The sequence below is a fragment of the Balaenoptera acutorostrata genome, chromosome 13 (genome assembly GCF_949987535.1).
Source record: "Balaenoptera acutorostrata chromosome 13, mBalAcu1.1, whole genome shotgun sequence".
In the NCBI taxonomy this organism is placed as follows: domain Eukaryota; kingdom Metazoa; phylum Chordata; class Mammalia; order Artiodactyla; family Balaenopteridae; genus Balaenoptera; species Balaenoptera acutorostrata.
This window is the reverse complement of record NC_080076.1, coordinates 67445873-67473362: the sequence shown is the minus strand read 5'-3', so window position 1 is coordinate 67473362 and position 27490 is coordinate 67445873. Positions and strand designations below refer to the sequence as shown.

The 27490-nt window shown below is 51.7% G+C and overlaps 1 protein-coding gene and 1 pseudogene across 7 annotated transcripts; one reads left to right on the top strand and one right to left on the bottom strand.

Annotated features, from left to right (window-relative positions):
• Positions 1-109: 109 nt before the first annotated feature.
• On the top strand, positions 110-26310 carry GGT5 (gamma-glutamyltransferase 5). Of its 7 annotated transcripts, XM_057526655.1 has the most exons (13): positions 1525-1614; positions 4101-4388; positions 18788-18918; positions 19230-19325; positions 19843-20038; positions 20592-20749; positions 21274-21420; positions 22255-22391; positions 22723-22913; positions 23311-23417; positions 23557-23675; positions 23810-23920; positions 25837-26236. In XM_057526655.1, the coding sequence occupies exons 3-13, from the start codon at positions 18870-18872 to the stop codon at positions 25999-26001; spliced, it is 1476 nt and encodes a 491-aa protein (XP_057382638.1). In that variant the 5' UTR covers positions 1525-1614; positions 4101-4388; positions 18788-18869; the 3' UTR covers positions 26002-26236. The 7 variants fall into 7 exon arrangements, with proteins under 7 accessions (XP_057382635.1, XP_057382634.1, XP_057382636.1 ...); XM_057526652.1 differs by lacking the exon at positions 4101-4388 and having other exon boundaries at positions 110-1614; positions 26146-26310; XM_057526651.1 differs by lacking the exon at positions 4101-4388 and having other exon boundaries at positions 110-1614.
• Positions 13733-14570, bottom strand: LOC114235773 (40S ribosomal protein S8-like; annotated as a pseudogene).
• Positions 26311-27490: the final 1180 nt, after the last annotated feature.

Here is a 27490-nt window from a genome sequence, read left to right as displayed (position 1 = left end):
TTCTCTGCTGTGCCAGAAGGGGTAAAGAGACCTGGGGAGGGCAAAGCTCAGCTGGAAAGGAAGCTGGGAGAATGTGGGGGCTCTGGGGGGCTCTGGGGGTGGGAGTCCAGCCCCTGCACCCTGTGCCTGGCTGAGTCTGGTCAAAGGGGGCACCTCGGGGGGCCCCCACTCTCCCAGCCACCTCCTAGCTGGGCACCCTGAGGCTTGGGCAGGGCAGGGTGCAGGCCGGTGCTCCCAGGAGAGGAGGCGCTGTCAGCTCAGGAAGAGGGAAGCAGACACGCCACCAGGGATGGGCAGAGATGCAGGTGGAAGGGAAGCCCGCTCCCTGAGGCCCAGTGGCATTTCCGGGACAGCAGGCCCCAGGGGTAGACAGTCCGGTGGGCACTGTGTGCCAAGGGCTGGACGCAGGCCCTGTCTGCATTCTCCACACAGAAGTCTTGTCCTGGGCATTTGGCGTTCCAGTCGCCTCCCCTGAGCAGACAGGAAAGCCAAGACCCCTCCTGGTCACCCCTGGTCACCCCTTGCCACCCCCTGCCCTGGCTTCAGCTGAGCTGGGAGTTGAACTTGGGTCCTGATTGACATTGCCTTGGGTCCCCCTCCGTCTGCCTCTGGTCCCCTTTAACCCCAGTGTCCTCTGGCTCTGAGGATGCTGCGGTGAGCTGTGGCTGGGCGGGGCCCCATGAAGAGGAGGTGAGTTGGGGTTCTGCCCTGGCCCCCTGCCCCACTGAGCCTGATCCAGGGGAGGATCCTGGGCAGGCCTGCACTCTGCTGTCCTGGCTTTGCTGGGAACCGGGGAGCAGCCATGGGGTCCTGGGAGCCCTGCACCCCAGCTTCCCCCGGGAAGCCAAGCAGGCACCAAGTCCTCACACACACAGGACGGGACAGGGTAGCCCTGGGCATTGGCAGCCGGTGGGAGGGGTGATTGTACCAAGGCTTTCAGGGGACAGGCGGTGGGAACAGCAGTGAGGGAGTTAACGGCCGCTGCTGACTCCTCTCTGGCAGGAAAAACTCCCCATAGACGCCCTGCTGCCTGGCGTCTTGCCAGGGCCAAGACAGGGGCTGAAAACTGGAAGTCCAGGCGGGTGGCCAGCTCTGCCTCTGAGGCGGGCGCTGGAGGAAGGCAGCAGCCCTGCTGCCAGCCGCCCGTCCACATTCCCACCGGTCTGCCTGGCTGCCCGCTGTTCGCCTGGAAACCTGTCTGTCTATCCATCTGTAATCCTGATTCTGTCCACTTGTCCATCTGACCTTCCTTCTCTGTCCAGCCATCTGGCTGTCAATCCATTTGTTTGTCTCTGGCTCCTGTCTATCTGTCCATCTGTCCCATCATCTGTGAGTCCATCTGCTCACCTTGTTGTCCATTCATCCACCTGTCTCTCTGTATATCTCCGCCCACTGGTCTGTGTGCCCACTTACCTCCTCTCTCCCCCGGGGCCACAGAGCCATGGCCCAGGGCCACGGGGCCACGATCAGCATGGTGCTGCTGGGGCTGGGGCTGGCACTGGCCATCATTGTGCCTATCGTGGTCGTCTCTTGGCACCGCGTCCACTGTGGCCCCCAGGCGTTTGCCCATGCTGCGGTTGCTGCGGACTCTAAGATCTGCTCGGACATTGGACGGTGAGTAGGAGGTGGGTGGGAACTGGGTGGCCCTTGGCCCTGACCCCTCCCGGAGACTTTGTGACCAGTGGCGAGAGTGTGGAGAAGGCACACGTGTGTGTGTGCTGGCCTGTGGGGGTCGTGTGGGTTTGGCCTCCAGTAAGGAAGCAGCCCCAGGGCCCTTGCACAGACCAGGTAGCAGGTGTGCACATGAGACAGACAGGGGTTTAGGGTAGCAACAGTGTGGGCAGAGCAGAGCAGAGCAGAGGTGGTATGTGAGGCTGATCCCAGCTCCAGGGCTTGGGAGGCCCAGCAAGGGCACTGCTGCAGTGTTGCTTGTCTGGTCCCGGCCCCTTCAGAGAAGCCCTGGCAGTTTTCCAAGGCTGGGGTCTTCCCCCGGGGGCATGGGTGAGGGGGTTCAGGGGCTCCATATGTAAGGACTGCCTGCCGGGGTGCACTCAGTGCTGCCCAAGACCAGGCTCCCCTCCTGGCCCTGGGAAACTGGCCTCTGATGGCATCATGTCCCCCACGGCCTCCCCTCTGCGTGTCAAGGCCTGGAGCCAGGCCAGTGGCAGGCATAGTGACTGTTTGATGTTTGGTGGGCCGGGGCAGGGGGGCTGTGGAGAGGGGCCCCAGCTGATGTTTCCCAACGCTCTTCCAGGAAGCCCAGCCCACAGGAGGCTTCCGCTGCCTACCAGGACGGGATGTGCAGGACGCCCCTCCTGGCCCCTGCCCCACTCTGGGCTTGTGGGAGCCTGGGCTAGCAGCCCCCTCCCTGCCGGCTCAGTCTGCTTCCCGGAATATCTGCCTCAAGGGCCATTGTCAGGATCAGAAGTGCTTTGTGAACCAAAGAGGACTGTCCTGGACCAAGGGGCAGTGTGTCTGAGTCCCACCCAGGGCACCACTGAGCAGATGGCATCCATGCTCCCTTCGTCCCAGGGTCACCCCTCTTCCGTGCTTTCTCCCTTGGTTTCATTCATTCCTTCCTCCCTTCGTCTTCCATCTGTCTGTTCGTCTGTCCCTGCCCTGCCCCCTTCTGGCCTGGTCCTCAGGCTCTTCTCAGGGTGCTTTGTCCCCTCCCTCAGGGCTCACTCTAGGATGACAGGGACAAGTTGGGGGCAGACTGCTTGGTCTTCCCAGGGGGCTCCCAGGGGCCGGGAGGGGAATGACCCCTCCCAATGCTCTGGAGAATTGCAGAGGTGCTGTGCCCCCCTGAGCCCATATTTGCAAAGATGCAAACAAGTCGGGGCTTCAGACCCAGAGACCACTGATGGGGACGCGGCCCCCAGGGGTGGGGGGCTGCTTCCACGGATTTGCGAGGGGGTTCCGGGCCTGTTGTGTCTCCCCAAGTCTTTGTTGGGGGTTTTGGAGGGCCGGGGGTTGGGGTCTCTGCTCTGCAACCCTCGCTGGTGAGGTGAGCAGATGTGGTTCCCCCCAAGTGTTTCATGTCCTTGGCGCTCCACTTCCTGTTCTTGTTCTAAGAAACCAGGGGTGGGAGAGAGCCTGGAGCTGCCACAGCTGCTGTGGGACAGGGGCTCACACGATCTGGCAGGGCTGGGGAGATCCTGCAAGGGCCTCCTAGACCCCACCTCCTTCCACCCTGTGAGCGCTGGGTTCTCTCAGTGGGGCTGGGACTCCTGCAGCAGCCAGAGTCCCTGGGGGAGGACCGGCTCCAAGCCTAGTGTACACACAATAGAAGCACGGTGACAATGAGGGCCCGTCCCATCCTGTGTGATGCCAGTGTGTTAGGCTCATGTGCAAACTGGGAGTTCCGAGGCTCCACGTGAGTGCTTGCCTTCTAGGGAGACTTCAGGGTTAGTGGTGATTTTTAGGCTTTGTGATGTCTGTCTGCTGTGACCACTCGGAAATGCCACACAGGATCCTGAGTGGAGGGTTCATAGTTCCACTTGACGTAGAGGAAACTAGGCCTGCACAGAAGGGACCAGCTGGGTGTCACAACATGAGCGGGCCCAGCTGGGACTGTCCTGCTCTGCTGCCCCCTGCAGAGAGGGAATCTCTCCGGGGTTGTTGGAGGGTGGGGTCTTCCCAGGGTCCCCATCCTCCGCCCAGGATTCCAGCCCGCCCAGCCCCTGGGCTTGGATCGTAAAGGCCAGAGCTTCAGTGGCCATGTGAGTAGTTGTAGAGGGGGCTGGCAGGGAGCCCAGGGTGCTTGTTCTGTGGGGCCCTGGAGTCAGGGCGGGGCGGGGGGGCTGGGCCCCGCAGGTTGGGTCTCGTCAGCTGCTTCAGACCCATTCAGGAGTCGGCCTGTGGGTCATGCCCTCGGTGCAGAGGAGAAAGGGGACTCTGGACAAGCCTCAGTTTCCCCACCTGTGAAGTGGGGCTCATGTTGGCACCTCTGTCACGGAGCACGCCTGGCCCAGAGGAGGTGTCCCTGGCCTGTTGTAACAGTGGCTTGGTCTGGATGTGGTCGGCATCTCAACAGGGGACCCTGCTGTGGGGAAGGCTCACAGGATTATGGTGTGATGTCACCCTTCCTCCCCTCCCAGCCCTTATGACCCTAGCGGCTCTCTGGACTCCCGGTTGGCTCACCAGGAAATTACTGCACTTCCAACCCTCTGGGGTTCAGGAGGAAACAGCCTGTATACCTGGGCATCGTGCACACACACGTGTGAGCGTGCGTGTCCGAGTGTGTATGTGACAGCAGCCTCCCAGCTCCTTGGGGACAGGCAGGTGAGAGAAGTGTGACTGCTCTGCACCGCGGCTCTCTGCTGGCCACAACTGGCCCCTTCACAGCTGAGGAGACCCAGGCTCAAGGAGGGAGAGGCACGTGCCTGGTGAGTAGGAACCCCAGCCCAGGTGGCCCCGAGCGTGTACCATCCTGCCTGTGGACATGAGCGTGTTCGTGGTACATGTTGGCGGGTGTCGTGGATGCGTGAAGGTGTGTGATGCTTGGCTACCTGCAGCACCAGCCACCTGCCAGCCATTGTCCTGGAGTCACAGTGGTAACCAGATGGTCAAGGCTCTTGCCTTCGTAGTGGGGGGAGACAGAAATAACTCCACACCTAATGCTGAGGGGTTGGAAGTGATTATTGGTCATTCTGGGTATCCTCATCTGTGAAATTTCTGTTAAAATCTTTTGCCCATCTTTCTGTCAAATTGTATATCAAATGCATTTTCTGCATTATCATGACAATCAAATGATTTTTCTCCCTTTAAAAAAATGCAGTGGGACTTCCCTGGCGGTTCAGTGGTTAAGGCTCCACACTTCCAATGCAGAGGACGTGGGTTTGATCCCCGGTTGGGGAACTAAGATCTCACATGCCGCGGGTGTCACGGCCAAAAAAAAAAAAAAATGCAATAAATGTTAAACCACCCTTGCATTCGTGGAAGGAACCCAGCTTGTTCATGATTTAATATCATTTTTATTTATGCCTAAGTTTGATTTGCTAATATTTTGTTTAGGATTTTTTTCTTCATATTCATGAGAGGTACTGGTCTGTAATTTTCCTTTCTTCTCATGTCCTTGTCAGGTGTTGGTATCAAGGTTACACTGGCCTCATAAAAAGAGCTAGGAAATGTCCTCTCCTTTTCCATAGTCTGCAAGAATAGGTTTTGTGTTGTTGTTGTTTCTTGTTCTTAAGATTGGTGTTATTTCCTCCTTAAACGTTTGGAAGAATTTACTGGTTAATCTTCTGAGCTTGAGTTCTTTGTGTGCATGTGAAGGTTTTAAATAACAGATTCTGTTTCTTTAACAAGTATAAGACTTTCAAGTTTTTATTTTTTCTTGAGTCAGTTTTGGTAAGTTCTTTCCAAGGAATTTGTCCAGTTTGTGCAAGTTGTCATGGTTGACATATAATTGTTTATAACGTCCTCTCATTATTATCCTCTTAATGTCCATAGAGTCTGTAATGAGGCCCCTTTTTCATTCTTGATATTGGTAACTAGCGTTTTCTCTTATCATTCTTGATCAGTCTTGATAAGGGTTTTATCAATTTTACTGTATTTTGGAAGAATCAACTTTTGACTTTGTTGATTTTCTTTATGATGCATTTATTTCCTCTTTCATTAGTTTCTACTTTTATCTTGACTCTTTTCTCCTCCTTCCATTGAGTTTAAGTTGCTTTTTAAAAAATATTCATCTTGAGATACATTTTGGGAAAAACAAATTATAAGGTGGATACATAGATGATTGATCTTTAAAGTCTTTTCTAGTACATGCACTTAAAGCTATAATTTTCCCTCAAAGTTTGGCTTAGCTGTATTCCACAAGTTTTTTGTTGTTCTTCCCCTAAATGTTCATATTTTTATTTTGAAAAAGTTTTACACCCACAGAAAAATGGAAAGAATACCCATATACACTTCACTTAGATTCACCAGTTGTTCATATTTTGCCACATTCTCTCTCTGTCTCTCTCTTTCTCGTGCTCTCTCTCTCTCCATATATCTATATTTCCACATATTTGGAAAATAAGTTGCATTTATCATGACACTTTATCCCTAAATACTTCAAACATGTATCTATTAAGAATAAGATTATTCTCCTATATAACCTTAATGCCATTATCACACTCAAGAAATTTAACCTTGGTACAATTATAGTATCTAATACCTAGTCCAATTCAAAAATTTTCCAATTGACCCAATCTTTCTTTCTTCCTTTTTCTTTCTTTCTTTCTCTCTTTCTTACTTTCTTTCTTCCTTCCTTCCTTCCTTCCTTCCTTCCTTTCTTTCTTTCTTTCTTTCACTTTTATTTTTTTATCTGAATTTTTATTTTTTTATACAGCAGGTTCTTATTAGTTATCTATCTATTTCATACATATTAGTGTTTATATGTCAATCCCAATCTCCCAATTCATCCCACCCCCACCCCATCTATCTTTTTAGATCCAGTATCCAGTGATTGTCATGTTTCTCTAGTCTTCTTTAATCTAGAACAATCCCCTGCTTTAAAAAAAAAAAAAAAAAGTTGATATTCTGTGACATTAAAGAAGTCCGTTCGGTTGTATCAGTCTTTCTTTACAATCTTGGTTTGTTTTTATAATTTATTTACGATCAGATTCAGGTTAAACACAATATAAGATAGGTGGTATTTTGCCTTCCCATTGTATCACACAAGAGGGAACACAATGTGAGACCCTCTCATCATTGTGATGCCAAGTTGGATCACTTCATAAAGCTGGTGTCTTCCAGATCTCTCCGTTGTACGGGGTACCATTTCCCTATTAAATTAGTAACGTACGGTTTGATACTTTGAGACCCGGCGAATATCCTTTTCTCAAACAACATTTACCCCATGTTTTAGCATCTATTTTTATCCTCGTCTCAACAGATACATTTGTGTTTGCAAAAAGGCGATTTCTAAACTAGTCATTTCTTCACCACTCATTGGCTGGCATTCTTCTATAAAAAGGATCCCCCTTCCCCAACCCAGATATTCTTGAGTATTACTATTGACTCATGGATTATTTTAGTTCACTATGTTATAATCCATCACTTTACTCTTTCTGATGCTCAAATTGTCACAAATTTGACCAGTGAGAGCCCCTTTAAGCCAGCATCTATGTTCTTTTACACAAATCCATCAGTCTTAGAGAATTTTCTTGACTTGTACACAAAATGTTCCAGGATCTACTCGTATATTCCCTCAAACCTGAAATCAGGAATTGGTAGAGAATGGTATTTTAGAAATGAAAATCTGGATGCTAAGAGGGTTCATTATTATTGGGATGCCATTGCTTCTAGGTAGTATCAGTGCATAGAACAAGAAAAAATGTAAAATCTCTGACACCTCCAGTTCAAATCCACTATGATGGGGTCTTCTGCATCTTTCTCCATCCCGTCTTGTCTCTGCAACTATGAGAGAAGTTCCCAACAATGTCCATATATTTACTTACTTGCTGTATCCCCAGGTACTCACAAAAAAGTTTGAGAATTACTTCAACAATGCACTATGAACAATGAATCTGCTAGAGAAAATTCAAGATGTCTTTGCAGAGGTTTTTTTGGTCCTTAAGATATATCCCATGAAAGATGGGCAGTTAATTAAGTTCTTTTTCCTGTGTGATTATGTTAACAGTTCAATATACTATTAGCTTAGTTTTTTTCAATTAAAATTCAATTTTAGGGTTTTCTTTTTCATCCTTTCTGTTTAATTTTCTGTCTGAATACAAGTCAGAACTGTATAAAAAGGTATTCTCAAAAGTCTCACTCTCATCCATATGACCTTTATTCTGTTCCTATTCTCTCTTTTAGAGGAAATCGTTTTCATTTGTTTTGGATTTATTTTTCCTGTGTTTCTTTTCTCTTTTTTCAAATGCATATGTGTGTGTATATAGATATATATATATATATCTTTTTCTTTTCTTTTTTCTCTTTAAAATTATTTCTGTTTTTTGCAAAATAATCAAATATATCCCTTATTTTCTCTTTCTGATATACTTTTTGATACTGAGAAAGGTTTATATGTTTGTTATAATGGTTATAATTATATTAGTATCTTTTTTAATACTATTTATTTATTTATTTACGTCTGCGTTGGGTCTTTGTTGCTGTGCACGGGCTTTCTCTAATCGCGGGGGCTACTCTTCGTTGTGGTGCGTGGGCTTCTCATTGTGGTGGCTTCTCCTGTTGCAGAGCATGGGCTCTAGGTGCATGGGCTTCAGTAGTTGTGGCACACGGGCTCAGTAGTTGTGGCTCGCAAGCTCTAGAGCACAGGCTCAGTAGTTGTGGTGCACGGGCTTAGTTGCTCCGTGGCATGTGGGATCTTCCCAGGCCAGGGATTGAACCCATGTCCGCTGCATTGCCAGGCAGATTCCTAACCACTGCGCCAGCAGGGAAGCCCTATGTTGATATCTTTATTATGTTATATGGTAAATATAATAACAATATTAGATATATACGATATGGTCCTCATAGTTCTTACTCTTTCAATATTCTCTATTGGCTCCTCTGATGGTTAATTTTATGTACCAACTAGGTTATGATGCTCAGTCCCAGTTGTTTGGTCAAATATTAGTCTGCACGTGACCATGAGGTTATTTTGTAGATGTGATTAACATTCACAATCAGTTGGGACTTCCCTGGTGGTCCAGTGCTTCCCTGGTGGACTCTGTGCTTCCACTGCAGGGGGCATGGGTTCCATCCCTGGTCAGGAAACTAAGATCCCTCAAGCTGTGCGGCTTGGCCAAAACAAAAACGAAAACAAAACACATTTACAATCAGTTGACTGTAAGACAGATTGCTCTCCATAATGTGGGTGGGCCACACCCAATCTGTTGAAGGCATAAAGAGCAAAACCTGAGGTTCCCCAGAGAAGAAGGAATTCTACCTCAAAACTTGGACATAGAAATCCTGCCTGGGTTTCCAGCTTATTGGCCTGCCCCACAGATTTCAGACTCAAGACTACACCATCAGCTTTCCCCTGAATTTATAACCTGCTGGCCTGCCCTACAGATTTCGAACATGCCGGCCTCCACAATAACGTGAGCCAAGTCCTCAAAATAAAAATTTCTCCCTATATGTATATTCTATTGGTTCTGTTTGTCTGAGAACCCTGACTGATACCGTTCCCCACTATGAGTAATACTGAAACTACCTGGTAACTTCCTCCTGTTCTTCCCATCTCCCAGCATAGGGTCTAAAGGGATATCCTTTTACTGTCAGTTAATACCTATCAGTCAAGCAGTGAGCTTCTTTTATTTTCATATATCCTTTCCATTCTCACCCCACCTTCCTCTTATATCCGCACAACAGACCTCACGACCCATAATAGCTTTAGCTGTTTCTCCCATTTCTTTTTTCAGTTAATTTTCCCTCTTCCCACCAGATGGATTTTCTGTCCATACAATCATCAAAAGTAAATTTTCCATTGGCACAATTAACACATCCATAACATCCAATTTTATGTGCAATAAACAGGCAAATTTACTTTTATCAGTACTGGGGGCCTGTAAAGCCAGAGTCTTTTTTTTTTTAAATCTATTATATCTGTTATTTAGCCCATGAGTGAACGACAACAACCATGTCCTCAAAACAACATCCCTACCCCATTTTTGTAATGGTTGTACTACTGTACCTACATTTTCAGAACAATAGCCATTCCATCTCTATATTGTTTCCGTTATAACCATCATTTTTAGTCTTAGATCTACTGGTCAGTATATATTTAATTCTTAGTCCCACTTCTTATGGCAAAGTCTCTCCAGTTACTTGAGTTGTCTGAAGTTTTTTTTTTTTTTATGAGATTTCTCAGGAAGGGTTCATGGGGAAAATATTCACTGAGTTCTTGCATGTTTATAACAGTCTGTGGCCCCTGGAGGTGAAGGTCAGTTTAGCTGGATATAAAATCCTTGGCTCACATGTTCTTTCCTTGAATGTATTGATTATAACACTCCACTGTCTCTGGCATAAAGCATTGATGTTGAAAAGTCTGATGACAATCTGATTTTCTTTCTCTTATAAGAGACTTAGTCCTTTTTACCTAGATGCCCAAATAATTATTAATTTTTATTAATATCCAATAGGTTAATTTGAATACATCTCTATATTGGCTATTCTGAATTGATTTCCCTATGCAGTGGAGTGCGCTTTTGACAAGTAATTTTTTTTTAATCAGAAAAGTTACCTTGAATTGTAGTTTTTATTATTTATTATGTTCCATAGATTTGGCTTTCCTCCTTGGGACTCCTATTAAGTGTATGTTTGATCTTCTTTATATCTGTATTTTAAAATCTCTTTCTTCGTTTTTTTTAAGAAGATTTATTTATTTATTTATTTATTTATTTATTTATTTAATTTATTTTTTGGCTGCGTCGGATCTTAGTTGCAGCACGCGGGATCTTTGTTGAGGCATGAGGGATCTTTTTGTTGCAGTGTGTGGGCTCTTTGTTGCGGCACGTGGGCTTCTCTCTAGTTGTGGTATGCGGGTTTTCTCTTCTCTAGTTGTGGTGCACAGGCTCCAGGGCACGTGAGCTCTGTAGTTTGTGGCACAAAGGCTCTTTAGTTGAGGCATGTGAGCTCAGTAGTTGTGGTGCGCAGGCTTAGTTGCCCCATGGCATGTGGTATCTTAGTTCCCTGACCAGGGATCGAACCTGTGCCCCTGGCATTGTAAGGCAGATTCTTTACCACTGGACCACCAGGGAAGTCCTTCTTCATTTCTTTTTGATTGAAAAAAATTTCCCCCTTTTCATCTTATCTTTCTTTTAATGTATCTCTATAGGTATTGGCTCTGTGTTTATCCTTGTTTAGGCTTCACTTCTGATAATTTTTCTTTTATGCTTCATTCTTTCCTGAGTTCTATAATTTTGGTTTTTAAGTCTTCAGCTTCTCCAGTCACTTCACTTTAAGGTTTTTCTAATTCCAATGTATACTGTTCTTTCATTGCTTCTATAATTCTTTTAATTTATTTAGCACATCTTAAAAATATTAAGTTGCAGTTTACATCTGCTCTGTGGGCTTGTCTTTCTGGCATGCCTCCACGGGACATTATTCTGATTTTTATTATCTTTTTTCCTTATATCAACTCTGTATCGGGTGTGGCTTCAATACCTTTTATTGTTCATGTTTAAGGAAGATGAGTTTTCCTGTACTTTGAGTTTAGAAGGTAAGTCAGAATAGTTTTTATAGCATCATGGCTCTTGGTTCCTTTTGTTGTTTTCACAAAATGATTTTAAAAATATATATGGCCTCCTACTTTTTGGTATTTGTCTTCTCTGATCACCTCCACAACTTTTTTTTTTGGCTGCACTGCGCAGCTTGTGGGATCTTAGTTTCCTGACCAGGGATTGAACCCAGGCCCTTGACAGTGAAAACGCAGAGTCCCAACCACTGGACTGCCAGGGAATTCCCTGCCTCCATAACTTTTTGAAAACATCTACATCTTCACTATCCTTTGCCCCTGTCGTTCCTGTCCTGCTCAGTCTGACTTCTCCTCCCACTGGCTTCCCCCCCGTGCAGGGCTCTGTTCTGGAGAGAGAATGGGATCCCCCATGTGGAGAGTTCTCAGGACCCAGAACTCCTCGGCACCCTCCAAACTTCCCTTGGCCACCTTTCACTCACCCATAAGCTGGAGACTGCAAAACTCAACCTGTAAAACTCATCTGCACAAAGGTTCTTGGGTTAATTGGTCTTCCAGGCTTCCCTGTGAGAACCAGTGGGTGGTCTGGGAGTTCTCCAGACCCACTGTCTCCCCTTCCCTTCCTTCCCACCATTGCTGATAAGCCTACTGCTTTTTTTAAAAAATTTATTTATTTAATTTATTTTTTGGCTGCGTTGGGTCTTCGTTGCTGCGCGTGGGCTTTCTCTAGTTGCAGTGAGCGGGGGCTACTCTTCGTTGTGGTGCACAGGCTTCTCATTGCGGTGGCTTCGCTTGTTGCAGAGCACGGGCGGTAGGCACGCGGGCTTCCGTAGTTGTGGCATGCGGGCTCAGTAGTTGTGGCTCGTGGGCTCTAGAGCGCAGGCTCAGTAGTTGTGGCTCACAGACTTAGTTGCTCCACAGCATGTGGGATCTTCCCAGACCAGGGCTTGAACCCATGTCCCCTGCATTGGCAGGTAGATTCTTTTTTTAAAAAATTAATTAATTAATTAATTAACTTATTTATTTATTTTTGGCTGCATTAGGTCTTCGTTGATGCATGTGGGCTTTCTCTAGTTGTGGCGAGCAGGGGCTACTCTTCGTTGCGGTGCACGGGTATCTCATTTCAGTGGCTTCTCCTGTTGCGGAGCATGGGCTCTAGGCACACGGGCTTCAGTAGTTGTGGCATGTGGGCTCAGTAGTTGTGGCTCACGGGCTCTAGAGTGCAGGCTCAGTAGTTGTGGCGCACAGCTTAGTTGCTCCGCGGCATGTGGGATCTTCCCAGACTAGGGCTCGAATCCATGTCCCCTGCATTGGCAGGTGGATTCTTAACCACTGCGCCACCAGGGAAGTCCCGGTAGGCATATTCTTAACCACTGCACCACAAGGGAAGCCCAATCCTACTGCTTTTGATGTACGATATTTTCATTACACTTGGTTCAAAATATTCTCTAATTTCCATTGTACCGTCTTCTTTGTTTCATGGGTTATTTAGTAGTGTTTGTCTTGATTTCCAAATATATGAGGATTTTCTAATTAATTTCTGTGAACTTGTTGAGACTTACTTTAAGGTCCAGAAAACGATCAATTTTTAAAAATATTCTGTGCATTCTGGGAAAGAATGTGTCTGCAACACTGCTGTTGAGCGCAGTGTTCTGTATATGTCAGTTCAGTCAGTTTATTATTATGATGTCCTTCAAATCTTCTACAGCCTCACTGTAGAAGATTTTTTTTCTTATTATTCTATCAGTTACTGAGAGAAGTGTGTTCGTCTCCCACTGTGATGTTTGTCTAATTCTTCTTTTCATTCTGCCAATTTTTGCTTCATATATTTTAAAACTGTTAAGTGCATATACATTTATATTTTCATATCTTCTTGTTGAATTGAGGTTTTTATAATAATAACATGTCCCTCATTATCTCTAATAATATTTTCTTTTAAAAGTCTACTTTGTTTGAAATTAATATAGTTATACAAGCTTTCTTGGTTAGTGTTTGTATGATATATTTTTTTTATAATTTTATCCCCTATGTGTCTCTCTCTCCTTTTTTTTTTAATTGAAGTATAGTTGATTTACAATGTCATGTTAGTTTCAGGTATACAACACAGTGATTCTGTTATATGTTCTTTTTCAGATTCTTTTCCCTTATAGGTTATTGCAAAATATTGAGTATAGTTCCCTGTGCTCTACAGTAGGTCCTTGTTGGTTACGTATTTTATTCCCCTATGTCTCAATCTATTTTCTATTTATTCTATCCTTTTTTCTCTCTGTAGTTAAATTTGGATATTTTGTATTGAATTAATCTTTTTTTAAAATTTGTGTTTAAACTGTTGGTAATCTCCTGTTAGCATTGAGCTCCTAATTTCATGTTTTATAGTTGCCAGTTCTCTGATGAAATTCTTAATCTTGTCTTTTATTTCCTTGCATATAGTTATTCAAAGTCTGAGGTCTGACCCTTCATAATCTGGAGATCCTATGGTCTTTTCCTTCATTATCTATGCTTTCTCTTGGGCTTTGTGCTGTCTTCCTTCCTTGTTTGCCTGGTCGTTTTTTTTATAACAATAAACACCTTTTTTACATGAGATAAGATAGGAGGGAGGAGGATTTATTTGCTTTTCGGGGCCTTGGTATTCCTCAGATAGAATTCCAGCTCCTTGTCCTCGAGCACAAAGCCATCTGCTTGACCACACTGGCCTGGTCTTGAAGTGATGCATGCAAGACGCTTGCCCTGCTAGAACTGCTCTTCTAGAACAGTGGTCCCCAAGTTTTTTGGCACCAGGAACTGGTTTCGTGGAAGACAATTTTTCCGCGGACCGGGGTGGTGGTGGTGGGGAGATGGTTCAGGCTGTAATACAAGCGATTTTCAGGCAGTAATGTGAGTGATGGGGAGCAGCAGATGAAGCTTTGCTCACTCATCTCCTGCTGTGCGGCCCGGTTCCTAATAGGTTGCAGACCGCTGGGGACCCCTGCTCTAGAAGACGGCTGATTTGGGTGTTCTTCTTCCTTTCTTCATATTTCTTCTGAATTTTCTTTGATTGTTTTTTGTTTAAAGTCTCTTCCTCCTCAGGAGTCAGCTTGGCCCCTTCTTGCGGCCCAGGGGCAGGGCATAGTGGGGCATACCATGTGTTGTTGGTGAGCATGATGCAGTTCTGCACCAGGGTCTTGGTATGGACCGGTTCATCATTGGATGTATTGTAGACAATATCAGTAATCCTTGTCTTGTGTGTACAGCACGCCGAGCCCCAGGAGAAGTTCCCCACGTCCAGCCTCAAGGCCCCGTACTTCTTGTTGTCTCCCCACATGCGGACTGTGTGTCTGTGGCGGGGACCAGTCTTGGTGTTGGCAGTGGGGCATCCCAGCTCACACTTCCGCTTCTGGTTGTAGGGCTTCCTTTTGCTCTAGGTCTTATGGTGCTTGTGCCAGTTGTCCTGAGAGATGCCCATCGCTCGGCACTGGCTGGAAAGAGGGCTTAGTCCTTTTTAATTGAGCACTAGTGAACGTGTATAAAGATTGTTAAAATTTTTTAGAAATAATTTGAGGCCTATATGCACAGAAATCTCTGGCGTTCCTATACACCAACAATGAAAAATCAGGAAGAGAAATTAAGGAAACTCCCATTTACCTTTGCAAAAAAATATATGTAATACCCAGGAATAAACCTGCCTAAGGAGGTGAAAGACTTGTACTCACAAAACTATAAAACACTGATGAAAGAAATCAAAGATGACATAAACAGATGGAGAAATATACCATGTTCTTGGATTGGAAGAATCAATATTGTGAAAATGACTATACTACCCAAAGTAATCTACAGATTCAATGCAATCCCTATCAAACTACCAATGGCATTCTTCACAGAATTAGAACAAAAAATCTTACAATTCATATGGAAACACAAAAGACCCCGAATAGCCAAAGCAATCTTGAGAAAGAAAAACAGAGTTGGAGGAATCAGGCGTCCCGACTTCAAACCATACCACAAAGCTACAGTAATCAAGACAGTATGGTACTGGCACAAAACCAAAAATATAGATCAATGGTACAGTATAGAATGCCCAGAGATAAACCCACGCACATATGGGCACCTAATTTATGACAAAGGAGGCAAGAACATACAATGGAGAAAAGACAGCCTCTTCAATAAGTGGTGCTGGGAAAACTGGACAACTACATGTAAAAGAATGAAATTAGAACACTACCTAACAGCATACACAAAAATAAACTCCAAATGGATTAAAGACTTAAATGTAAGACCAGACACTATAAAACTCTTAGAGGAAAACATAGGAAAAACACTCTTTGACATAAACCACAGCAAGATCTTTTTTGACCCACCTCCTAGAGTAATGGAAATAAAAACAAAAATAAACAAATGGAACTTAATTAAACTTAAAATCTTTTGCACAGCAAAGGAAATCATAAATAAGACAAAAAGACAACCCTCAGAATGGGAGAAAATATTTGCAAATGAAACAACAGACAAAGGATTAATCTCCAAAATATACAAACAGCTCATGGAGCTCAATATCAAAAAAACAAACAATCCAGTTAAAAAATGGACGGAAGACCTAAATAGACATTTCACCAAGGAAGACATACAGATGGCCAAGAGACACATGAAAAGATGCTCAACGTCACTAATTATTAGAGAAATGCAAATCAAAACTACAATGAGGTATCACCTCATGCCGGTCAGAATGGCCATTATCAAAAAATCTACAAACAATAGATGCTGGAAAGGGTGTGGTGAAAAGGGAACCCTCCTGCACTGTTGGTGGGAATGTAAGTTGATACAACCACTATGCAAAACAGTATGGAGGTTCATTAAAAAACTAAAAATAGTACTACCATATGACCCAGCAATCCCACTACTGGGCATATACCCTGAGAAAACCATAATTCAAAAAGACATGCACCACAATGTTCATTGCAGCACTATTTACAATAGCCAGGACATGGAACCAACCTAGATGTCCATCGACAGATGAATGGATAAAGAAGATGTGGCACATATATACAATGGAATATTACTCAGCCATAAAAAGAAATGAAATTGAGTTATTTGTAGTGAGGTGGATGGACCTAGAGTCTGTCTTACAGAGTGAAGTAAGTCAGAAAAACAAATACCGTATGCTAACGCATATATATGGAATCTAAAAAAAAAAAAAAAAAAATGGTACTGATGAACCTAGTTGCAGGGCAGGAATAAAGAGGTAGACACAGAGAATGGACTTGAGGACGTGGGGTGGGAGGGTGAAGCTGGGGGAAGTGAGAGTAGCATCAACATGTATACACTACTGAATGTAAAATAGTTGGCTGGTGGGAAGCAGCAGCATAGCACAGGGAGATCGGCTGCGTGCTCTGCGATGACCTAGAGGGGTGGGATAGGGAGGATGGAAGGGAGGCTCAAGAGGGAGGGGATGTGGGGACATGTGTATGCATATGGCTGATTTGCTTTGTTGTGCAACAGAAACTAACACAGTAATTGTGAAGCAATTATACTCCAATAAAGATCTATTAAAAAAATAATAATTTGAGGCCTAGGATATCAACATTCTGGGATGGCCTTAATCCAGTTTGAGTGGCTGAGATCGTCTGAAGCTGGGCTGCCGTGCTTGTAAGAGCTGCTCTGTATCTAGTTGACTGTTACTCGGAGTGAGGACCCGTCCCCAGGTGTGGTCCTGTCCCCAGGTGTGGTCCCCCAGCACACCCAGCCCCAGGCACTGGAGGATGTCAGAAGCCCTGCTTGGCCGTTCAGCCTCCTCTTCCAGGACTGGCAATCGTCTGGAGGGGAAAAGCGGCTCCAAAAGCCAGGCTCCTCTCACTCAGAGGCCTGTATTTCTCTCCTGCTTCTGATGCCCTTGAGCAGATGTTTTCTATTTGTCTGGCTTTTCTAGTTGTCTGTGGAAGTTTGGTCTGAATTGTTTAGTCTTTCATTACTAGGATGTCTGCTTTACATGTTAACAGATTATTTTTTTTAAAACCTATGGAGCAAGGCAGCTGCAGGGGACCAGATAGGAGACTGTTACAGTAACCCAGGTGAGAGATGCTGGTGGCTTAGACCAGGGTGGTGGTGTGGTGGAGGAGGTGATGAGAAAGGATTGGAATCTAAGTGTATTTTGGAGGTATAACTAACAGGCAGGATTGGCCGTTGGATATGGGGATGAAAGAAAGTGACCAATCAAGGACGACTCTGAGGTTTATGGCCTGAGGGTGAATGGTTGTGTCCTTTTCTAGGATCGTGATGACTAAGAAAGGAGCGGTTTGGGGGCAGAGGTGGGAGGGAAGGAAAAAGTGAAGTTTAGGTCATGTTTAGAGTGAAATACCTCTTAGATGCCTAGGGGAGGTAGCCTGTGGATGGCTGGGGATAAGTTCCTGGAGTTTAGGGGAGATCAAATTTGGGGGTCATCAGCACAGAGGTTGCATTTTAAGCCCTGAGCCTGGATCAACTCATCTGGGGGAGGACATAGATGCACCAGGACCAAGGACTGAGCCTGGGGCCTCCAACATCCTGAGGTTGGGGTGGTGGGAGGAAAACCGGAGCGTGGTAGGTGGGGGTCCTGAAAGCCTAGTGCGGAAAGCACTTCCGAGGTCAAGTGAGATGCGGCCTTTGTGATGGGAATTTAAATTTGTTTTTTCCAGTTTGTCTTTTTTCTTTGTTTATGGTGTTTTATTCTAATTAAAATGTGTGTTTCTCTGTGCCTGGATGTAGAATCTTAGTTCTTTCATACTTCTGGCTTCGTGCCCTCTTTCCCATTCCAAGATTACCTGTGTCCATGTGGCGCCCATGTGTGCCCGCATGTGGGCCCAGAGCAGGGATATGTGGCTCCGGGGAGGGGTGAGCCCAGCATGGAGCGCTCGGATCCGCGTGCCTGAGCTGGGAAGGTGCTGGGGTCAGTGGTGGGGGAAGGGGACCCAGGCCCAGCCCCTCTTTGGACCTTGGTTTCCCATCTGTGACCTTGAGGTGCTGGGGAGGATTCCTGGCTGTGAGGGAAGAGGCAGCCCCCAGTGAGCTGTGCAGGGCTGTGCCCCAGGGAGATGGGCATTTCCTCGGCACAGGCCAGTCTGACCAGCACCTAGGAGCTGAAGGGTTCACACCTCACTGCCCATGGACAGATGGGGAGACTGAGGCCTGAGAGCATTCCCACAGACCGTGGGGCCCTGGGAGGGGCTGTGGAACCCATCAGCCCAAGTCCTAAGCCCTGATGGCAGCACAGGATCCCGGGGTCACTTGAAAAAGTCCAGTCTTGAAGGGGTTGGGCCAGTGTGTCCCCAGTGAGATGAGGAGTGGCATCCGCCAGGCTGGGCTCCCAGCGCTGCCGGGAGGGACGGAGGGGCTGGCCCGGGCCTGCTTCTGCCTGTTGTAAATGAGCCACTGCTGCTGGGAGGACCTAGCAAGTAATGGCAGCTGGAGCACTTTGTAAACTGAGATGCACCTTATATACAGCCAGGGGCAGTGTAAATGGCATCACAATTTGCAATCTGTAGAGTGCTGTACACCTGTGAGTGGCTGGACTTGAGGGGGCAGCCCAGTGCGGTTTGGTGGCAGCAGGCAGGCCACCCACCTGTCCCCATTCCCCAGTGAATGCTAGCAGAGCAGCCCAGGTCGGGAGGCCGGGGCAGGGGAGCCAGGCCACTTACTCTGTGCCATGTTCCCTAGAGCCATCCTCCAGCAGCACGGCTCACCCGTGGATGCCACCATCGCGGCTCTGGTCTGCACCGGGGTTGTCAACCCCCAGAGCATGGGCCTGGGTGGAGGGGTCATCTTCACTATCTACAATGCATCCACAGGTGAGTCCATACGGGACCCCCGTGGGGAGGATGGGCTCGTCCACGGGTGCTAACAGTGAGGTGCTTGTAGACCACCTGAGTGTATGGCCGACCTGCCCTGTCCACCCATGCCCCTTCCTGGGTCTCTTGGTGCCCCCCAACCTCTGCAAAGCTGAAACCAAGTGTTAGCACAGAGGCCAGTTCATGGTACAGAGAGAGAAACTGAGGCCCAGAGCAGGGCCGGGGCTGTCTGAGGGGGACCGTTGGTGTGCAGTGAGGCCTAGCAGCCACCGGGGTGCCCTTGACACCCCACACGCCTTGCCCAACTCCAGGGAAGGTGGAGGTCATCAACGCCAGGGAGACGGTACCTGCCAGCCACGTCCCGGGTCTGCTGGACCAGTGCAAGCAGGCCCAGCCTCTGGGCACAGGTGAGGCCCTAGAGGGGCCACCCGCTCCCACCCCACCAGACCACTGGGGCTGACCAGAACCCCCCACCCTGAAGGGGCAGCGCCCCTCATGGATGGCTGAACCACCCTGGCACTGAGGGGTGGCAGCTGGGGATGGGGAGCCCTTGCGGAGGTCCTGACTCCCCGGGTTTTCCCGGGGGAGGGCTCTCTGAGTTGGGAGGGACGATCCAAGCAGAGGGACCACCTCAGCCGAAGGCCCAGAGAGTTCAGTGGAGACGGGTTGGGGGGCTGGGGGTGGTGGGCGGGGATGGGGCCAGTTTTTCTGGGCGCCACAGGCCTGGCCATGGACTTTGTGCAGAGGGCAATGGGGAGGCACAGGGGTGTGAGTGGGGAGGGCCGTGGTCCCAAGTGGGCTCCAGAAGGCTCGCTCTGGCTGCCACGGCTGGGGGGCCAGGCAGCCAAGTGTGGAGTGATGGAGAGCCCCCAGGGGCTAAGGGGGGCGGCCCAGGGGCAGGGGCGTGACACCTGTGCCATGCAGGTGCCCAGTGGATCGGGGTGCCTGGGGAGCTCCGCGGCTACGCTGAGGCGCACCGCCGCCACGGCCGCCTGCCCTGGGCGCAGCTCTTCGGGCCCACCATCGCACTGCTCCGGGGGGGCCTCCGCGTGCCCCGCGTCCTGAGCCGCTTCCTGCACAGCAGCTACCTGCGCCCTTCCCTGCACGCATCATCCCTGAGGTGAGCTCCGATGGGGGCCCAGGGCCCCTCCTCAGCCCAGCCCCTCCTCAAGCCAGTGGATCAACCTTCTGGGGGCCCGGGCCCTGGATGGCCAGTATGTCACTGTCTCAGCTCAGAGACCTCCGGTTCCACGTGGCAGAACCTCATCAGAGGGCTCAGGCCAGAGAGAGTTTATGCCAAAGTGATGGGGCTCCCAGGGCGCAGATTTGGGCCCTGCCCTCCCCCCCCCCCACTCTCTCTGGGCTGGCAGGAGGGCTTTGGCTGCCCCACTCGCCCACCTGGCCAGCCCACTGACCAGGAGGAGCACCGGGTGTCAGGCCCTGGGTGGACGCCGGCTTGGCGGGGGGTGGGGGGGTGGGGCGTGTCCTCCCTGGGCCTGGGTGATGAGAGACATGAGGGGTGTCAGCCCCACCCAATCCTGGAGAATCTGCCCCCATGTCCACTGCAGCCCCTCAGGATCCCGGACCAGGACTCCCTCCCTGTAGGGTCCCTGCAGAAGTGTGGCTGCCCTCCAGGACCTGGCCTCACCCTGAGGCCGCCCCCCACCCCCCAGGCAGCTCTTCTTCAATGGGACGGAACCCCTGAGTCCTCACGACCCACTCCCGTGGCCCGCGCTGGCCGCCACCCTGGAGACCGTGGCTGCGGAAGGCGCAGAGGCCCTCTACACAGGGAGGCTGGGCCAGATACTGCTGGAGGACGTTGCCAAGGAAGGTCAGTACGTAAGGCCCCACAGGCCCGTTCCACCAGAGAAAGAGGGGTCTGGGCGCCAGGGCTGAGGGTGGGTCCAGTCCTCCCCTCCCCTCCCCTCCCCTCCGAGAGGGGGCCAGCTGCTCCCAGGGCTTGGAGAGGCCGTTGCCCCAGTCCTGCCCTCTGCTGGTCTCAGGGACCTTGCAGTCAAAGCCCCCGAGGAGCAGGGCCCCGAGGGTTAGGGCCACAAGACGGGAGCCATCGGTGGCTGCGGGGGTGCTCCTGGGCCTGGAGTCGGCCACCCTCAGTCTCTCAGAGGCCAGCATGCCTCCCCCACCTTCTCCCACTCTCCCCTCCGACCTGCCCGTCCCTGGCCTCTGTCCACCCATCCCCCAGCCCTGAGGCCACTGCCCACAGGCCCAGCACCACCCCTCTGGGCCTGGAAGGCTAGGGAACGAGGGGGGCCCCACTGTGTGAACTGGGGTCCCTGGCTGACACTCTGCACCTTGTTTCCCCGTCTGTACATGGAGTCCTCTGTCTCACCCCAGGCAGCCAGTTGACCCCGCAGGACCTGGCATCATTCCGGCCTGAGGTGGTGGATGCCCTGGAGGTGCCCCTGGGGAACTACACCCTGTACTCACCGCCACCGCCTGCAGGGGGCGCGATTCTCAGCTTTGTCCTCAACGTGCTCAAAGGTGAGGCCCCCAGGAGCCCGGGGGTCCGGTGCCCGTGAACTGAATTCCAGGCCCAGCCAGGCTCTGGGTAGCCACTGCCTCCTCCAGCTCAGCCCCCTCCTCAGACGCTGCAGACGGGGCTGAGTGGGCCAGGACGGTGTGTTCTAGAGCTGGCCTCCGGTGTGGCCCACGCCTGGGCTCTGCTGAAGGGTCTGCCGTCACCTACCCACTAAGTGCCCCCAGGTGACCCCGGCCCAGGGCACAGGTGCAGTGGCTCTGCAGGTGGTGAGCTGCCGGTCCAGTGTGTGCAGCTAGCGCTGAGGCCCAGCCTATTGCAGCCTGCAGGGGGGTTGCGGGCTGCCTGATGTTGCCTGTGGCTGCCGTAACAAAGTATCACAAATTACCAAAACCTGGTGGCTCAGACAACAGAAATTTATTCTCTCATAGTTCTGGAGGCCAGAAGTTCAAAATCAGGGTGCCTGCAGGGCCACATTCCTTCCGGGGGGCCTGGGGGAGAATCTGTTCTTTGCCTCTTCCAGCTTCTGGCGGCTGCCGGCATTCCTAGGCTTGTGGCTGCATCCCTGCAATTTCAGCTTCCGTGGTCACACAGCCTCCCTCTTCTCTGTGTCTGTTTTATAAGGATATATGTGGTTACATTTAGCGCCCACCCGGATAATCCAGGATAATCCGTTCCTCTCAAGATCCTTAATTTAATCACACATTTGCCATACAAGGTAATATTCACTCTTTTTCCATATAAGGTAGTATTCGAAGGTTCTGCGAATTAGGACATGGACAAATCTTTCTCAACCCACTACACAGGATGACCCCCACCTGCGCCCACCCCCTCCCCAGGGTTCAACTTTTCCGCGGAGTCGGTGGCCAGGCCCGAGGGGAGGGTGAACTTGTACCATCACCTCGTGGAGACGCTCAAGTTTGCTAGGGGGCAGAGGTGGCGGCTGTGGGACCCTCGAAGCCACCCGGAGGTCCAGGTGAGGTGCCCTGAGCTGGTGGAGAGCCCCCTTCCCTGCCCGAGGGCTCAGCATGAAGGGAGGTTCAGGCCAACGGGTGCTCCGTCCACAGACCCTGAGAGCCTGGCGGGTGAGGCTGGAGGAATGTGTACACGGTTGGTTCTAGAACAGGATGGCCTGGCAGTGGCCCAGAGCAGGGAGGGTGGAGCAGTCTGGGTACTGAAGGGAGCCCTGGAGAGGCAGGTACGGGAGGGCAGTGGTGGCGCTGCGTCTCTGACACCCTTAGGGGACCTTCTGTTCTGTGACCCCACCTGGCCTCTCACTGACCCCGTCACCTGTCTGCCCACCCCAGAACGCCTCCCAGGACCTGCTGGGGGAGGCTCTGGCCCAGCATATCCACCAGCAGATCGACAGCCGGGGTGACCACCAGCTCAGCCACTACAGCCTGGCCGGGACCTGGAGCCACAGGATGGGCACGGCCCACGTGTCCGTGCTGGGGGAGGATGGCAGTGCTGTGTCCGCCACCAGCACCATCAATACGCCGTACGTGGGGCCAGGGGCAGGCGGGCAAGCCCCACTCCAGTCCCTAGACCTGAGCCCTTCACCCCCAGCCTGGCCTCCCAGCACCTCCCTGGCTGTGTCCATCGAGTGGTACCTTGTTTTTCCCTCTCCTGTGTCAAAAGGGTCCTACACCCTGACACCTCTGGCCGAAAAGGCTGCTGATGGGGTGGCCCTGAGCCAGGATGAGGACGGGCCTTACAACCAGAAGGATGCCGTGGTGGGGGGCAGGGTGGATCTTTGGGGGCAGGGACAGGGAGGGAAGAGCAGTTCCAGGATGCTGGAGGGCAGCTGCTAAAACGAGGGGCTTCTGGAGGGCTGGGGCGCAGCCCGTGTGTGTCGGGAGCCCATGGCCCACGCCCAGCTCTGCCTCTGTCCACAGGTTTGGAGCCATGGTGTACTCACCACGCACGGGCATCCTCCTCAACAACGAGCTCCTGGACCTGTGCTGGAGGCACCCGCGGGGCTCCGGAGTCACCCCCCCTCCCGGTGAGCACAGTGCCCCGGGGCGAGAGGAGGGAAGGCAGGAAGGCCGGGCAGGCCCAGCACAGAGACAGGGATGGAGGGGGCGGCCCCGGGGGGCGCTGGCTCGGAAGCGAGGCTGCACTGATACCCGTCCGGCCTCCAGTTCCAGGCGAGCGGCCCCCGTCATCCATGGTCCCCTCCATCTTGGTCAACGCAGCCCAGGGGTCGAAGCTGGTGATTGGCGGGGCTGGCGGGGAGCTCATCATCTCTGCTGTGGCCCAGGTGAGTCTGGGGGCTCCTGGATGGAATGTACCCTCGCTGGGCGGCCCTGTTGTCCTGCTGTCCTGGGAGGGGTTGGGGAGGGTGGCTGGTGCCCCTCCCTCCCTCCCTGCCTGCATCCTTCTCTACCCCATCAGGCCATCATGAACAAGCTGTGGCTGGGCCTTGACCTGCAAGCTGCCATTGCGGCCCCCATCCTGCACGTGGACGGCAAGGGCCGGGTAGAATACGAGCCCAGCTTCAGCCAGGTGAGGCCGTGGGCCAAGCCACCGCTAGGCGGACGCCTCAGTGCTTGCCTTCAGAGCCCCTGATGAGGCCTCAGCTTTTGAGTGTGCCCGGTGCACTTCGGCTTTGGGGGCCACCAGGAGTTGAGAAGCTCCATGGGAGAGGCAACAGGCAGCTAGTCTCCACGGCAGGGGACAGGGTGTTGTTCACATGACTCCCAGAACGAGCTCCCCTGCACCTTGGTCCCTGCTCTTTCTGGGCCATTCTCTCCGGAAGCTACTCTCCCCGGCTGCGGCCTCTCAGACTCTCCCTCATGGTGATCTGCTTCCTTGTGTGACCTGCAGCTTTTATCTGCGGGTTTATTTGTAAAGGAGTCTATTATTCCTGGGAGTCTGCAGAGGGATTTCCCTCCAGGGCACTGGGTTCTTGGATCCCCACACAAGCAGGCCCAGGAGCTAAATTCTCTTGTGGGACTCCCAGCCCCTCCCCTCCGCCTGGGCAGATGGCTGGTCTCCTTGGAAGGTCTCTGGGCTGGCAGATGCCCTCACTAGGACCCACTTTAAAAGACAAGCGGCTTTTCAAGGCTCCAAACTTCATGCCCAGGGTCCATTCAAGCAGCTGGGGTTCAAGGTCATCAAAGCTGCTTTTCCTGTTATGAGCTTCTCTGGTCTCAAGGCCGCCTCCCAGGGCCCTTGGAATTCTGAGGACCACAGAGTAAGGGGCCTTGAGTACAAGGGGGTGTGTAGTCCTGAGAACCTTAGTCTTTGGGCCTGGAGACTAAGGACCTCAGCCCGTCAGGCCCAAACTCTCAGAGTCCGAGGCCCTCCCTCCCAGCCTCCCTCCCTCCCTGTGCAGGGTCCTCCCTGTGGCAGGAGGACTTGACGCTCTCCCAGGACTCCTCCTCTTAGGCCCTTCTCCTTGACCTTGACTGAAGGTCTTTACTCTGTGAACACCATTCTCCAAGGACCTCAACTCTGAGAATTTGGACCTGACAGCCTGGAATCCAGAGAACCCTGAGCCCACGGCCCTCAGCTCCCTGGAAGTTAGAGTGTTGGCCACACGGGTCAGGGCCTCCCATGGAGAACATCTGAGGTGCTGGGTGGAGACCTTGAGTCTCCAAGGGCCCTCAGAGTCAAGGCCCAGGCCTGAGGCCAGGAGGGTCATTGTTCCTCAGGGCTTTGGAGTTTGGCCACTATGACCCTAAGGAACAGTCTCCGAGGACCACAGGTCCTGCCTGTGCCTTCCAACCTAAGGACACTAGGTAATTAGCGTGTCAGGCAGAGATACACCCAAGGCCATAGCGCCTGGAGACCTCACCATACCCGTGGCTCAGGTCCTGGAGGCCCTGGTTCTGGGGACTGCAGGGCACCTGGAACCGAGGGCCCTGGTGGGCGGGGGTCCTTGGCCTTAAGTGGGAATGTGGGGCCCGAGTAACACAGGTCTCCACGTGCCAGGATTTGTGTGAAGGGTCACAGACTGGCAAGTGTGGGGACCAGGCCCCGAAGCAATGTACTCAGGCCCTCAGACACCAACACCTAGGCCCTGATGCCCTCCAATTCCACACACTCACCGTCTCAGACATGAGCCTTTACAGCCTGTGCTCGGAGTGCCTCACCCTTGGGGACCGTTGGTGCCTGTGGCCTGGGGTCCATGTCCTTGGACTCATGGGTGTTCAGAAGCCTCCAGCTGACTCCTCCACCAGCGGGGCCCTGGAGAGTCTTGGACCCCCGTCTTCTCATGCTGGTGTTGAGATGGCAGGTCCTAAGCCACGAACAATGCTGGCATCAGGGCCATTCCTCCTGTCCAGGGCAGGAGCCAGATGTTAAGTTGGGCCCTTCTTACGTATGGGTGACCTGGGACTCCAAAGGGCCCAAGCTCTGCCTTCTAGAAGACTTTGCTTTCAAGGTCCTCAAAACCTTGAAAGCTACCTTCTCCACAGAAGCCCTTGGACTCCTTGCTTATCACATTGAGGCCCCTGGTGTCCTTGATCCAGGACAGAAGTGAACCTGCATCTCAGCTTCCTTCTCGTTCGGGCGATGTCCTCCTGTCATATCCCCTGGAGTCCAGGCTTCTCCTCTGGGGCCTTTGGAGTGGGAGGCTGTAGACTCCATGCCTGCAGACGAGGCTGCATCCAGCGCCCCTCTGTCCTCTCCCAGACCGCCCCTGCCAGTCCTGCCTCCTCGGCCAGGGTCCTCAGCTCCCTGCCCGGGTCCCAGCCCCTCCATGACCAGCCTTCTCTGCTCTCCAGGAGGTGAAGAAGGGGCTCCAGTACCGGGGCCAGAACCAGACCGAGAGGCCCGTTTTCCTGAACGTGGTCCAGGCCGTGTCCCAGGACGGGGCCTGCGTGTACGCCGCAGCAGACCCCAGGAAGGGTGGGGAGCCCTCAGGCTACTAAAGAGGCTGCTCCCTCCCCACAGCTGGGATCCCGCCTGGCGTGCACCCAGGCTGGCCTGGTCCATGGGACCGAGCGCTCCGGCAGAATCTGGACCCCTTGGCTGGACGGTCAGCCTGGGGCTTCAAGAGGTGGGGACAGCCCAGCAGATGGACGGCTGTGGGGGCCGAGCCCTCCCCTCCCAGAGCCCCTGTGGCCCTGCCCTGACCCCTCCAACCTCCCCAGGCCTCTCAGCCAGGGCAGTGCCCCCACCCCCCGAAGCCCCATTCTCCAGCTGTGTATCTTCCAGTCCAAGATTGAAGAAGAGGCTGCGCCACGCCTGATTCAGGGTCGAGGTGGGGAGGGGACCTTCAGAAAGCACGTGCGGTGAGCTGCAGCCCTCCACACACACCACCACGGAGCCGGGGAAACCAGACACGGGCTGGGCCTTCTCCAGGCCACCCCTGGACACTTGCTGGGGCTCCACACATGGCTGCCCGGACCCACCCGTTGGGAGGAAGGCAGGGGTGTGGCCTGGGGGCACCTGTCCCTGGCTCCTGGGGGCCCTTGGCCCAGGCCCGTCCTGGAGCTTGTCCTCCGTGCCAGGAAAAGGCTGGATGAAGCAAGACCTAAGCCCTCCCCAGCCCCCAACTCCAACATGTTCTCACCCTCAGCACTGTTGATGTTTTGGGTGAGTCATTCTTCGCGGGGGCGCTGTCCACACACTGTAGGCGGCGGAGCGGCATCCCTGGCCTCCCCTTGCTAGATGCAGCGTCAACCCACCCCCACAGCCAGTCACCAAACCACCCCCGATTGAGACCCACGATCCCCCAGCCACCGTGGATGGCTTTGCCAGCTCCTGGGTGCGCCGCCCTCCCTTTTGGGGGGGTGGGTCCTGCCCCATGCCGAGTCCTGGGAGTTCTTGTTTCACCCCAAACATCCCACAGGGGCGTACCTCTACCTGGAAGGGCGCCACTACAGATCCATCACCTCCCATTGTGCCCGGAGTTCAGCCGCACAGGACGGGTTGGGTGTTGCTCCTGTGCCTGCTGGGACAGAGCACTACACACTGAGGGCCTTCAGACAACAGACACCCTCGCTGCAGTGCCTCCCAGCTGCATCCCCAGAGCAAGATAACGGTGTCCCTGCACTCCTGACTCACCCTCTGCCATCCCTGGGACCCTCACCGCCCCCTGGAGCCTCAGTTACCACTTGTGAGCTG